This window comes from Epinephelus fuscoguttatus, linkage group LG13 (assembly GCF_011397635.1).
Source record: "Epinephelus fuscoguttatus linkage group LG13, E.fuscoguttatus.final_Chr_v1".
Classification (NCBI taxonomy): domain Eukaryota; kingdom Metazoa; phylum Chordata; class Actinopteri; order Perciformes; family Serranidae; genus Epinephelus; species Epinephelus fuscoguttatus.
Window position 1 is genome coordinate 11,411,668 of NC_064764.1, and position 15,199 is coordinate 11,426,866.

A 15,199-nucleotide genomic window follows, 5' to 3' on the forward strand; every position below is an offset into this window, starting at 1 on the left:
AGAATAAGCCATGTGCTCTAATTCACTTCTGAGCTACGTGTACTCCTGATTTGTGATTTATGCTGACCTGCCCCCTGAGAGGGCCAAAACAAAAGCAAAATGTAGTGCAAGATATAATACTGTATCACCTTCATTTGCTTGTCCTCTGCCCAGGCAACACTGCTATTCCCCAGTGCATCCATGTGGAAGGGGGAAAGTGATAAGACCTAAATCCTATTATACCGATAATTCCTCAGGACATGAAGCTTTGTGACATTCAAACAGGAGGCCTCTGTTTTGTTTAGACTTTACTAAATATAGTTCATCCTCTCTCATGTTTTTCACACTTCGGCAAATGACACGGGGGCTTGAACCCAGTGCATTCATTATGACTCAGTGTTGTGCACTAAGTCATGCGTATATCAATGCAGGATTCATCATTCATATCTAACACATGGTAATCAAATTCCTTTTGCACTATCTCTCTAACTTATGAAAAACATAAGTGCCAATCCTCTGTGTATCAGACACATTAATTAGATGTTTTATTCAACTTTTCTTCGTGATCACAGACTTTAAAATTCAATCATTAGAAGTCACTCCAACAGAAAATTAGACATTTCGTAGCAAACGCTGCTCTCTGTTTTCCAAGAGCTTTTGGCACAAAGTACAAAGTAAGATCATGTTGGGGAAGTGTGGGTGTGCTTTAAAGTGTGTTGTGCTAACAGGCAGGTTACAGGTCAATGAATCTATAAAGGAAAGAAAGCATTCAAAAATATCAATGAGAAAGCAGTACACACAGCACAATCTACCACACTGGGACATCATAAATCAATAGAAACCTAAGGTCCACGATACACAAACTGTGCTTTAGGCAATGCTCAGCAGAGATGTGCGTTGGCTAATCCATTGCTTTATGTTCCTTCTGTAGTTAGACTTGTGATTTCACCACTATGAATTTTCTACTCTTTGATTTTTCCTTTCATTCTTTCAACATTTCACATAACTGCTTAAATTGGATGCAATCAATGTGGTAATTGCTAGGATAGTGTCCGTAAATAAGGTAAACACCATGAATAACGGAGGTGTTTGAGGCAGGAAAATCAGACAGAATGAGAGAATTTTTGGTTAATTTACTGTCTGCCGTCTCAAATCTTCTGCCTGTGTACGTTGACCTTCAAAGTCTTAACTCTCATCCACTTCCACCTGTGTGTCCACTGGCATTTCTTCATTTTAGTTTCCTTGGTGATGGAGGATGGAAGGTGCAGAACAAGACAGCATCACAGCCTGTCCAAATTGGGGCCTCGACCCCTGTATTGTGACTGTCCTCTCTTGTGCCATCTCTCACCTGTACTGCACATCTGCCAGTCTAGTATGTGACACCATCTCCTGCATTTTTTCCAGCTGGTTCAGTGTGCATTATGCTATAGAAACATCCCCTCGTTTCCCACTCAGAGGAGAGATTGTGGCCAGGGTGTCTGATGTGAACAGAGGAGAGAAGACAGATTCCACTCCCACTATAGCTTGACATTGAAGCCTTCTGCATGATTGAATGTATATATTTTGAATATAATGCACATCTGTTAAAATCAGGTACCTTTGCATGACATGGAAACACAAAATCTGCATCTGAGAGAAATTCATTTAGTGTACTATGGTTTGTTGTCTTGGTTGTGTCACAAAGACATTTTGACAATCCAAGAACAGATAAAACTGATAATGTACATATTGTGTATATTTACAATATATGAATATACACATAAAATCTGATATACCTGGGTTCCCTAACAGAGGTTGCAGTAACTGTCCTTTTGTAGCCTAGCAAAAGTGTGAATCAAGTCTCCCGGGGAAGCTTAGCACTGCATTTGATTCCTTTGCTGCTGTATAGTAGGTAACAGTTATTTTCATGGTCTCCAAAAATAGTTGCTGAACTCTTGTATAAGTTGCGGCATCATCAACACATCCAAAATTGTTTCAAGCAGTTTCTCTCAATGTTTTTTTTTAAATATATATTTACATTTTTTCCCACCAGCCACTTTCCCAGTCCACATCAGACTAAGGTGTGCAGTTCAGCTCCACTTTTCCCTGTAAACCAAACTGAATGATTTCAATCCACGTCAGACTATTGGTGTAAAGATAGATGGGAGCTGCAAAGGATTCATATTGGTGCCAGTGCATTCAAACATCACTGAAGTAGGGTCTGGTTTTACATTTATCTTGTCCAGCTCCTCTTCCTGGTCCATAATAAAGTGATTCTGGTCCTACTGAAACCATTTCCCCCAAACACTAACACTCAGAAAAAGAGATCCTTTGGTCACTGAGGGTAAATACGACACAACTTTAGGGACAAAAAGTACCTATTGTCTTGAGTTTTGTGACCCTGCCCCCCCTCCTTCCCTTCACTACACAATCCCCTCGCTGCGTTTGCTCCGCCACACCACCAGAGCCGTCATGAGGAGGGTGACCAGGATGGGTACTACAATGAAGGGACCCAAGATGCGATTGGGTGGGTCCTTGAGAAGCCGACCAGACAGCGAGCAGTCATGGAAGTAGTGCTTGTGGACTCGGATGAAGAACTCATCCACCAGCCTGTTGGGCCAGAAGCACTCCATCTTCCGTGCCACCAGGAACGTGCAGTTTGTCAGCTCGCCGTAGAGCCTGTTGGTGACACAAAAAAAACAATTACACATTAACGATCAACTGACAACCTTGTTAAACTCTTTGTTCTTACATGTCACATATGCAGGTACCACTGAAAATTCTTAGTAACTTTTTTAAATTGCAGTAAATCCATGGCGCTGTCCATGGTGGTCTGTGGAAGAAGCAAGTAGCAGATGGAAGGTGGGGGAAGGGGGGTCAGGGAGCACAATCTGACAGGGACAGCGGTCACTGGCAATAAATGAGAAGCTGTCATCAAGGACCCAATACATAGCTAGGCAACGGATATTTCAGAGCCATGATCGAGGCCATAGATTCTATCTTGCACAGACCTCAGTCAGATAGAGGATCAATGAGTCAGGCAACTAACTTCTTGGCCACTCCACTCTTTTTGCTTCTATAGGGGGTGGAGACGTGAGATGTCAGGGCATGCATTTTGCTCAATTTGTCAAAAACGGGAATGGCATGCCCCCTCAAATCGCCCATTGATACATACAGACATACTGCTTTTGAACTGCCTGTGGGAGGAATGAACATGTAAGAGTCTGTCTATTCTTGCTTAGATGCTTTTTCCCTGTCTTCTTTTCTCTTTTTAGCACAGCCATGCAAAATTACTTTTCTCTTGACTCACTTATTTCTCTGGCTGTTGTCTCTCCCCTCTCATCTCCCCTCTTTGTGCGTTTATCCTACACAGGAATTCGAGTTGCAATTCTTATCAAAATGCACAGATTTGATTGACTGAGTAGCAACATTTGAGACAATGTATGCAATCAGTCTGTGGGTTTCCTGAGCTGCTAAGTTGTTGCTGCAAAGGCTAGAAATGCTGGGATGTTTAAAACAGAAGTGCTTTGTCAAAATGTAATAAATCTCAATAATTTATTGGCTACAGGTCCGGGTCCGGTTAGGACAGTGTCTGGACCTGGGTCTGGACCAAGGTTCGCCTGTTAGTGACTTTGTGAAGGATGGAGAGAGATGGCAGGTTAACAAGGGGGATGCATTTTGGTCATTTTGCTAACAAGAGGTGATGGCATCCCCCCTCATCACCCCTCCTGCTATGAAAAAACACTGTTATTTTGTTTTAACATGCTGCTGCATAGCTTACAGACTTGTTCATACTTTCACATTTCATGCAACAATAGAAAAATCTTGTAGAATGAGGACTAATCAAAAAAAGTAAGACTATCTTGGTTAATGTCAGTGTTGTTTGGGTTTGCTGGGGTGTGAATTGCTCCAAATTAAATAAAGATAATAAAGCTAATGGTATACTAACTCTTGAGCTTGGAAGCAATGCTACGATAGGTTACTACTGTAAGGAGTAAGCTAGTTAACAAGATATGTTAACATTTACTGCTTAGCTTACATTATAGCAGATAAACACTGTTTAATCCATTCCTTGTTTTTGGTTTTGGAAAGGCTCAACAAAGACCTTCCAAAGTCTTTAAGTGTTGAGTATCTCTCTTCCTACTGAACTAACTACTGAAACATTTCAATGCTTTAGCTTGGGGAATAAATAGAAAAAAAAAGCCTCACAGGTCTGATGTATGATTAGACTATTGGGGGAAGGGGTTTAGGTAACAGTGGGCAACAACATTCTCAACAACTCTTGATGATTTCTGTGTGGGACTACATGGTCTTTTATGTGTTGACAAAATCTACAACCCTTGTGATCCTCAAAATACATTATCATCAATACAAGAAAAGTGTATTTGTTTTCTGTTTAAAAAAAAGTGTGCGTGTGTGTTTGTGTGTGTGTGTACTGCATGTTTCAACGAAATGCCAAACTCCTAAATCCATTCTTCACTTCATTTTCATCCCAGGGAGATGCTATTACAATACATAATTTATCCTCAATAAATTCAGAAATTCTCATATTGTTATGCAAGGTGAAATCTTAAACTCTTATTTTTCTTTCAGAAAGGAAACAGGCTTATTTGTAGATATTGTAAAATACACATTATTATAAAACAACAACAACAACAACGACTACAAAACCTTTACCATCTCCTCAGAAATAGCAGTTTGATCAAATAAGATGTGTAACTAGGAGCTGGGGTATGAGAACCATCTCGTACCAGATTGTCCAGGTGGCTCAGATGCAAAACACTTGTCCTTCGCCGTTAGAGACGGCGAGAGGGAGGGGTCTCATAGTACCGATTACACCTAGTGTATTTGTGTGTATGTGTGTGTCTTGCTCCCCCATGGTGAGTCGACCATCATAATTGAGGTAATGACCCATGATTATGATTGAGCACATAGTGGCCACTGTAACTGCAAATATTAAGGTCAAAGCACATACATATCATGTCCAGGCAGCAATTCACACTCACAGAGACCTTACACGTACGCACACTTGCACAGTGACGGTAAACTGACTTGTGTAAGTCCTTCAATGGCACTGCCAGGCTGCTGCCTAACGGTTTCCTACAGCTATTTACACCTATGGCTCAGACTTTGACAGATTCTATCAGAAAAATGCCCAGATTTTTGTTGAGGGGCAAAAAAGTGCCAGATGATTTTCATATGGATTTGATATCCTCACTTAGTCAAAGAAATTAATGTTCATTCACTGTACTGTAGTTGGCAGTGCGACCAAACTAAATGTGTGGGATAGTTTTTACCTTTAGTGGGGAATTGCAGCCAGATAATACCTGCAGCCAATTAGAACATGTCAGAACTTGTGACATGTTGACCTATGTAACAAACAATTTCTTCCCATCTGAAAGACATAAACATGCCTCTCAGCTGTAGAAAAATATAGTTATTGTGATGAATCACACTTCGCTGTTGTCTGGTATGTTTTCGGTGTATGGAGAGCAGTGAGAGTGGATCAAAACACTAAAGTGGCGGACCAAAAAAACAATTAAAGCTGCAAGCAGCAATGGGCATGACCGCGGACTCCGGCCGTTATGGCCTCCAGCTCACGTAGACAGTTAAAGACAAAAGTTTAAGACGATTTTAGACCCCTCTCCACTATAGCTCACAGCTGACAATTTCTCCACATTTGCTCATGTTACTTTCAGAGGCACTAGCTCACTTCCTGTTGGGTTTAGGTCAGGAGTGTCAGCGCGTGATCTGTAGGTCTCGATTAGACGAACAAGCCAGTTTTGATCTTTCTACAACATTCCTACGGGCTGCAGCGGCCATTTTAGTGTGCCTAGGTGGCGCTAGAGAGCCCATTTTGGCACTTTTGGGGTAAATTCTTTCATTTTATCAAATTTTTCGCCAGTCCTGACATGCGTGCCAATTTTGGTAAGGATGTGAGCATATTTAGGGGGTCAAATTCAACCTCAAAGAGGTGGCGGAAAAAAGAAAGAAAGAAAGAAAGAAAGAAAGAAAGAAAGAAAGAAAGAAAATAATAAACGCACCATAAACAATAGGGTCCTCGCCCTTCAGCCGAGGTCCCTAATGATAAACGCACCAAGGCCGAGGTCCCTAAAAATATGCCACAGTGCTCTTTCAACTTGAGGCGAACTGCAGAGTCGGGTGATAATTCTCTGTGGGTGTGTCTGCAAGTGACCTCTTTCACATTACATATAGTCCACTGACCCAGCATTAATATTAAAGTATCAATTAGTGCTGCAGTAATATCCAAACATTGTCTCTACGGAAGAATATCTGATCTGCTAGTCCTCTCTGATCTGCACAGCTCAGATTTAATATGTTAGTTTAATATTCTAACAGCTTTTGATGAGGCATCCCAATGCGGGGTCTTTCTTTGTGGAAGTTTTGTAGATGTAAACAGCTCAGGGCTGGTTGGCATGGGACCAGCGCTGCAGAGCACTGTGGTTGCTCCGGGTGGCAGCTCACTCTGTCTGGGTGTGTTGCTTCTTTCCTCTGCTTTTTCCTTGAAGTTGTACAAATCAGTCGTAGAGGGGAAAAAGAATTCTGGTCCCACTGCTGGTTTAATGAGCACTGAGGTTTCCGGGGATGTTTATGAGTCACCGACTAAAAGAAGTCACAGCAGAGTCGAGACAGGGGCAGTGTGCACAAAGAGATGTTAGTGATTACTAGTTCACCTCATGTAGCTAAGGTTAGATTAAACCTGAAGATGTGCAGTGTCTATGAATGTGTGTGTGTGCATGTAAAATTCACTAAACTATTAAATGGAGTCCACTAACAATTTCCTTTTCATCATCCAACTGATCAAACGGAGTACAGAGTAGATCAGCCTGATGTGTGACATAAAGCCGTGGCGGTTATATACTGTACTGGTTAAACTAATGTTATTCTTTGAAGAAACGTCATATGCATAAGTTTCAGCTCTATCTTAAACTGGCCTTTGTGCTGTGACCAAGACATTCAGTACTGTGCTGGTCGCTTTTCAAATATCCACCCACTTTTCTATTGTAACACTGTCTCTCTGCGAGGCCACAGAGTAAATGTGTGTGGATATTTTACAGGCGGGAGGAGTATGCTTTTTAACCATTATGTATTTATACATTTGATTCCAGTTAATAAGAAAGGAAGACAGACTTGACAGGCGGCGGTAAGACAGGGAAACAAAAATGAGGCGGTTAGGAGGAGAGTGTAAAATTACATTTCCACCCTTTTCTTTTACCTTTTCTGTCTCTCCCGCTGACATCCAGAGCTAGTATCCTTCCAAGCATTAAGTGCTATGACTAGTGTTATTACCACAGATAGTCTACTTTGATTGCACACTAAAGAGAAAACAACTTGAAGGTTTGGAGTGTCAGTGTTGTTGGTACTGCGATACGGAGTTGATGTCCTCTTTTACGGTGTAATGCAGTTTTAGAATAAAACAGGTTAGAGATGGTGACTCTATAAAACAGTATGTTTTATTTGTTGTTTCTCTGTGGGAATCATTACATAGCAACAACTGCCGAATGGTAACAGGGTTACTGCTAGCTGCTGTAGGTGCAGTGAAATCCCAGATGTACACAGTTTAATTTAAATGGTCCAGTTTGATAACCTCATGTAGCAGATGGTTTGGTACACAGGACCATCTGAGAGACTTTCATTGGAAAGTGTTTGGGAAAGGGTGGGTACTTTCAAAATATACTTAGCAGATAATTGGATGAACCATCTGCCTATCGACGTCTATCACGGGCCAGTCCGGAAAAGAGCAAAAACGTCTTTTTCATTGAGAAAAGCCTTTACTGTTGTTCTGTGCTCTTCTTCCAGTGATGAAATACTCCACAGTTCTGATATAACTGATGCTATTGCAGCACACGCTAACCTTTTTAGGAGTCACCATTGTTGATTTTAACCCCTCTAACTCCGCCAGGACGCCGACGTCCTCGCTCCCCCCTCCTCTGTTAAATGGTATCTCCCAGGTGCACTACGTCATCAAACCATGTGATGTTTGGTACTGCCGGATTCAGGAAGTTCTCGGGTTTTCAAAAATAACATCGTTTTTCTTTCATTTACTATGTATTTCACACCAGAACATCCTAAACACACATAGTCCAAAATCGCGATGAGTGGTGACAAGTCATGTCATGCCATTTTTCGACGAGAAAAGTTAAATGATCACTCGCGATCTTATGTGGAGCCGTTAGCGGGGACTTAGCTGGTTTATAAAAGGTAAGAGTCCCACTCCTACCACTATTTTTGGCTGAGATATGGGATCATAACTTTCACGTTTCATATGGCTTTATTTGGTGATGTTTTATGGTGTTTCTGTGCCATAAACAACATCAGCTATCACAATCACGCCTGATTTCAATAAGGTACAATGTTTGAAGCTGGCTGAGTGCTGTTTGATCACTGACAGTACTGTTGTGAAGCTGAGTGACCAACCTGTCATTTGGAGCTCCGCCTGGATCTTTTCATGGAAAAAACACTGTAGAATGGTCATACTTTGTGCAATCTTCTTCAAATTTGAAACAAATGTTCATTGATAGTGTGCCTACAGCCCCACACTGTCATTTACCTGCTCAGATGAAGCCACAGACAGTTATTCATCCTGACAAACATTTTTTATTTTATTTGAGGCAAAATCTTCATTTTTTTACTGACTTCAGAGGCCCATTACTCTGTCTCTGTATCACCTAGAGTGTTTTTGACACTTTCACAAGAAACTTCTGGGAGTTTTCTTTCTGGCAAGACCTCATGCATGCATGTAGTCAGAGCAGTTCAGAAGCTACAGTCATTTTAATTTGAGTATGTAATTTTAGCCGTTTTTGCTACAAAATGGGGGTGGAGTGCAAGAGGTTTTAATGAACAGTCACCTCTAAGGTTTGGTCAAGCACACCGAGACCACACTTGTAGCTGTCAGTAGTGTCTCACAAGACGCCGATTGGTTACAAACACATTATTTGTAACATGACAAGACAATGGATGTATAAAGAGAACTGGATACAGCATTGGAGGGGGGGGCCCCATTCATTGCTTTCAAAGTTGCTCAGTGGTGCATGAAGCTAAAAAAAAGTTCAGCTTCCAGGTGTAAAATTAGCCGTATCGTTCATGTCACACAGAGCAATTGCACTGGAGACTTCAGAAATGTTCAAATCCCAATAGTGAAACAAGTTTTTTTTTCATTTTGTAGGGATTGCGACATTTAAAAACATTTATCTACTGAGTCTCTTTTACATAAGTATGGGAAAAGGCTTAATGGGCCCAATGACATCACCCAACGGACCCAGAAGTTGTAGTTACACAGTTTTGCCACTCTGTCAACTTCCTGGGGGCCTAGACAAGATGGATTTTTGTGTGATCTCGTTATCCCGACCAATTTGAAGGTCCAATTAAAAAAATGTATTTGAGGTTGAAGGCTTTTGATGACATCACTAGGCTTGAAAATACCCTAAGTATTAAGTTTACCCAGACAGCCAGGCAGCCCGAACCAGTTGCACACTGCATGCTTATGTTAGCGCTAATGGATGTTGAGACAGATCATTCTCTGCTTAGTCTGCTCATGTCAGTATGCGTTGTCTATTCAAGATGGATTTGCCATCTTGGTTTACATAGAATGGCTCATCTTATTTGGACAAAGAAATGGGCAGCTTCACGCAGAGTTTGCAATTCTAAACAGAAACATTGTGTCTTGTTCTGGCTCCCATTTAAAAACACTTTAGATCTCTTAATAATTGTATGCTGGTCTCCTAAAGTACATTTCTGTTTAAAGGTTGAAGCATCCCCTAACGTCAGAAATAGGAGGTGGATCAGAAGGGAAATCAAGAAATTGTGAAACTCACTACAAGAAAAAAAAGAGGGTGGCCATATTTAGTTTGGTTTATTGGAGAGAAGGTATGTTTACTCTTTTACCAAAGGGTCACTCAACATATATGCATGTGGGGCTATGAGTGATCACATTTCTGTAAGACAACATTCAAACACAGCTCCAAGACTGACAATCCTTAGAAGGGAAATCAGCTCATACAGTGAGTCAATGTTTACCAAAATTATTAGTGATCTCTTAAACACATGCATCCCCCATAACATGCCACAAGCTGAATCCACTGGTTGTAACACTGCATCCTCTGCCAACTTTATTCACCCGTTTGTACAGCTTGACACATAATCATACATTTTATAGACAGGACAACACAAACAGAATAAATAGCTGTCTGTTTGAGTACTTAACTGCATATTTATGTTTTCTGTTGTTGTGAGTGCAGTTTGCCAGCAGATGTTGTCAGATTGCATGCATGGTCAAGGCCGTGCATGACTGTGTGCCCACTCTCATGTCAAGTGTTTTTCGATTGTGTTTTTTAAAAATCCCAACAAGTGTGTGGGAGATGAAGTACGCAATATGGGTGTTAAAAAGAGATGTTGAAGAGTTTGAGCCTGTGAAATTATGTGTGGAAATGATTTCACAGCTCATAAATCACCTGTGAACATGTGAAAAATGAATCTTAAGATACAATTTTCAGCTATTTTATGATGTAAAGATGTAAATAATTTTTTTCACAGAAATTAAATGTATACAAGCAGAACCTCAACTCATCACCACCTTATTATGTATAGGGAGAAAGCGAGTGAAAACAGGAGCATGGCTCAGGTGGAGATATAGAAATAAAGAAATGCAGATATGCATGATGTATGCAGAGTCAGAGACAGGAAGCCTAATTGACTATGTATATATATTTATTTATGATAATGTCCCATATGTAAAATATGAGCTATGAAGAGAGATAGGGCAATCTGCTTTTGATAGATGGACCTGTTGACTGAGTGTGAATAAATAAAAGCTGGATAATGAATACATAAACGGAGTGTCTTTTTGCAGCTGGGTAAAAATAGTCACTGCAGCTATTCCACTAGTTACAGCAATCCCTATGGCATGTAATAATGGATAGCACAGCGTACTGTGATCTGCTAGTATTACCAACATTGATACGGTGAGATTGGAGGCAATTAGGATCAGGGCAAAGAGGTCATGTAGGGGTTGTTACCAAGCGGCAACCTCCAGGGCTAAAAAATGAAGCAGACATGGGGGTGCCAAAAACTGCAGTTCCTTGGACAGTGCCTTGAGGCTTGCTCCAAGTGCTGGTCAATCCCCATTGACCCCCCATGTTAAAAAAATGCCCAACTTTACAGCAGAAATAAACATGTTTACAGCCTGGTACCAAAAACAGTTTCGGTCTTTCCCATTCATGACAATTTTATTTTTATATAACTCAACTGTTTACATTTTATTAAGGCTTAAAGTTACGCATAATTAAGGGCGGGCCACGTTGAGTGACAGGCTGTCCGCTGATGGTGTCCTTGGCTTCTCAGTCAGATCCACCCCTCACTTCTTTACAGCTCCAGCCTCTCACTAAAAAAACAAAACAGATTGCAGCAGCCGATGTGCCAAATTTGAGGCTCAGAACTGGAGTCCACAAACCAATGGGTAACGTAATGGTAGCTATGTTACAAAGCACTCTCAGAGATTTAAGTAGCAAATTTACAAGAAATAAATCAAATGTACTGCCAGAAAGTCAGGTGACGTAGTATAAATAGAAACACTGTTCATGAAGGGAGTAAGATGTAGTGGATGAATTGGTCAAGCACATGACTTTCACACAAGAGCCTGGAGTTTGAGTCCTGAATGTGTCAATCATGGCTTACTATTTTAAGACTGAGTTAAGTCATTATGTTCTGTTTTTTAGAATGTGTAAAGCTGCTGAGTGCACACTGTGTATCCAAACTTTATCAGAGTAGCTGAAAAGACCCTTTCGTGTTGACATCATATTTCAACGTTCCTAGGATGCTCAGTAATGAAGTTCAGCGTAAGTTCAAACAGGAAGGCTGTCTGTATGCTCATCCATTCACAATTTTCCCTGATCTACCATGTCTTTACCACTCTCTTGAAATAGATGACATCACGACAGGGTACAATTGCCAAAGACTTTTCACATTTCTCATACTTACGTGCACATGTATGAGAGAACGAATCTCTCCTGATTGAAATATAGTGGGTGTAGATAGCCCAATTGGCTATTTACGCCATGGGTGCAAGTCGCATGGTGGCTACAGACACCTGGGTGCTAAGAAACACCTGCCATAAATAAAAGCAACACAGAGCAGAGCTGCTCAGTGACTTTAGAACTGAGTCTGGACTGTTCCTGTATTCCACTGGCAGACTCTCACAGAGCCAGGTGTGTCAGTTTGTATAGGATTAAAGGCAGATGGTGTTACTTATTCAGCTGATATTGCAAAATATATGGTTCAAATAATGATTTTATGTTGCACGCAATAAATAACAAAAAAATATCACAGTCTCTACCAAGGCTGTGTTTTTGTTCGGAAGTTACAACGTGGCCAAGGAACCAGAGAGGTTTTTGGTGCAGATCACACACACACACACACACACACACACACATACACACACTATCGACAAAACCTCCTCTCAGTCTCAAAACCTGAGCTAAAGTGGAGGAGTGATATTTCCTGCAGAAGCCTCTCACTCAGTGTCAGATAATGATTTTAAAATGGACTAATATCATGCTGTCACCTTCTATCCTCTGCTGGCTTTTAATATGTCATATTTTTCTGAGAAGTCTGAAAAAGGAAAATGTCATGTGGGAAACCCACTTAAAGACTTACATTGATGTTTTGTTTGCTATTGCCCTTCTGACAACCTCTGAGTCATATTATATTGAGGAGCAGTTAATATTTAGCAGTGTTAAACCTCTCTTTGAAATCACCATCCGTGTGGAGTCATGCTGTGCTGTTCAGACTGACTTTAACCCTGTGTGGGGGAGCAATGCAGGGGGCTCTGGGGAAAAAACACCACAGATGTCTACCCAAATAGTTGCACTGCACTCAAATGTTGTTGCAAATACCTGCAAGGTCACATTCCTGGTGGATTACTTTGTAACATGAACAGCCTATTGCCACAGTTTACTGCTAGCAAGGCCACCCTCAAGACGTCATAGTACCACAACTGCACCTACCCTTCCTGATTCGATTCTACTTGAGTAGTGTCTGTTCAAAACATGACTGTTCAGAATGGGTCGACTGACTGGCCTACGGTATTGCTGCTTTTAGCTTTCTCTTTACACTGCACTTCTGATCCTAAGTAATACGTTTTCCATGACATGGTTGCATAGTGTCATTCTGAAAGTTAGTAATGCTTAAAATGTATGAGTTTGCTAAAATCAGTGATTCCCACAGAATTAGATGCTTTGTTTGGCGGTGACTGACGACGGGGGTCTAGTGTCCTTTTGTGATCAGTCTGCGTCCCCTCTCTGAATTCAGAGATTTTTTGGGGTCCATAAACACATAGGCAGAGACTCCTTTTCCTCAGCAGCAGTTTGTTGAGTTTGAGTCAGGGGGAGGAGAATTAATTCTTCTGTTGGTTTGTGGTTTGAATAGTCAGAGCTGATCAGATCAGATTGATGGACTGGAGGAGCAGCTACTGCAGAGGTGAGTGAAGGAAAACTTTCTGTTGCTGCCGTTACACATGACTCAACACTGTCTCATCTGGGTTGGAAAAACAATCAACAACACTAAAATGAGGGCGCTGTTGTCTCAACAAATAGATTGTTCAATTTTATGTGAATTCACAAACAGTTAAGTGTCACTTGCACTGCGTTTGGTGCTCTACTGCTCCATCTCTGTGTGTGTGTACCAGGCATGCTGTTGGCAGCATAACAGTTAATAGGTATTTCCTCCTAATACACTACACAGTGTATACATAATGCACTCCTAATAAATATGTCCCATGGATCTCAAGACACTGCAGACTTAAGGCCTATACAATGTACCAACACGCTGCTAAGTGTGAAGTTGACTGAATTAACGCTTGTTGAGAAAACTGAAGGACAGACAAACAGACAGACAGAGACTTGCATTTTAGTTGGATGTCTTGGATGCATGTTTATGCACAGACATAATATTGACAATAAAGGCCTGCGCCTTTTCTGTCTGGTGGAAGTACCTCCGCTTACTCAGAGCTAGAGCTTCACGGGAATCAACACAGAGTTCTGACGAAATATCAGGTGCAAAACAAGCACTCAAGTGCACAAAAGTGATACATATGAATATTTATTAATGTAGCCTTCACTGTGGAACTGCAACTGACTTGGAACTGAAGGTGCTTTTTATATTTTGTGGAGTACTAATAACTGGCATGAACAGTAAACAGAAAAAAATATTCCATCAACACGATCACAGTATATGTTGTCTGTTGTGCCTGTGTGCCTGGGCTGAAGCCAAACTCTCAGTGTGAAACATTATCTCAGTCTGGCCCTGCTGAAGGGTCTAATAAATACTAAATATCTCATTTTGAAATGATGATAATGAAGCCTGATGCTGATCATCGGTTATTCAAGTTTTAATGAGAACAAATTGTTTCATTATAATCTGGCGTCGTAAACATTAACCCCGTCCTATTTACCACAGTGATATTCATGAGTAATTTTCCTTTATAATCAGATGTTATTAGTAATGTATCTCTCTCCTTGTTTAATAACTTGTCTGATGAACAGACAGATGGGACCTTTTAATAAGTGTTTACATCAAATGATTGAATACCGAGTGCTGTGCTGCCATCCTGACAATAAAATCTACAATATTTAACCATAGGTACACAACACCAAATGAAAAAGTGTTGCATTCCATGTCATGAGAAAACTAAAGATGTCAACTTGTGATCAGTTTACGGACTATCCAAATATAGTGCAGATAAGATACATAACACTGCATATCCTCTTGAGCAACAGTGATGTTCACATTATGCTTTTGTTCATTAAAACTAAAGAGGACTTCCGATAAGATAAGAGAGAGATCCCTGGGAAAAATGGGTCATGAAAATTGAAGAAACGCTGCCGAATGCTGAAAACAGAATAAAACCTGCAGAGAAAGATCCACTGAGGATTAATGACTATTGTCATATTACACAAAGATACATATCTATGTTGATTTCATTTCAGTTCTAAATGTCTAAACATGACCTAGTGTCACTGTTCATCTCGCCTGTCCTGTAATATGCAACCATTTGTCATCACCTCAATCTAATTGAAGTATTCTGGGCAAGAGAACCCCCTCTTCGTCGCCTTAATTTACCGTTGAGAACATTTCGGTCATGCTGCTTGGAGAGATCACCTCAGAGTGGAACGGGTTTTCTCCCTCTGAAGACAAAGAAATCAAAAAAACAGGCCAACCTGCCACT

The 15,199-nt window shown here is 40.8% G+C and overlaps 1 protein-coding gene across 1 annotated transcript in view; it reads right to left on the bottom strand.

Moving 5' to 3' along the window:
• Positions 1–352: 352 nt before the first annotated feature.
• LOC125900141 (receptor activity-modifying protein 1-like) overlaps positions 353–15,199 on the bottom strand; it is an 89,893-nt gene continuing 75,046 nt past the window's right edge. The window contains exon 3 of the mRNA XM_049594943.1: positions 353–2,637. Coding sequence (XP_049450900.1) covers positions 2,382–2,637 — 256 coding nt within the window. The 3' untranslated portion in view covers positions 353–2,381. The remainder of the gene's footprint in view (positions 2,638–15,199) is intronic.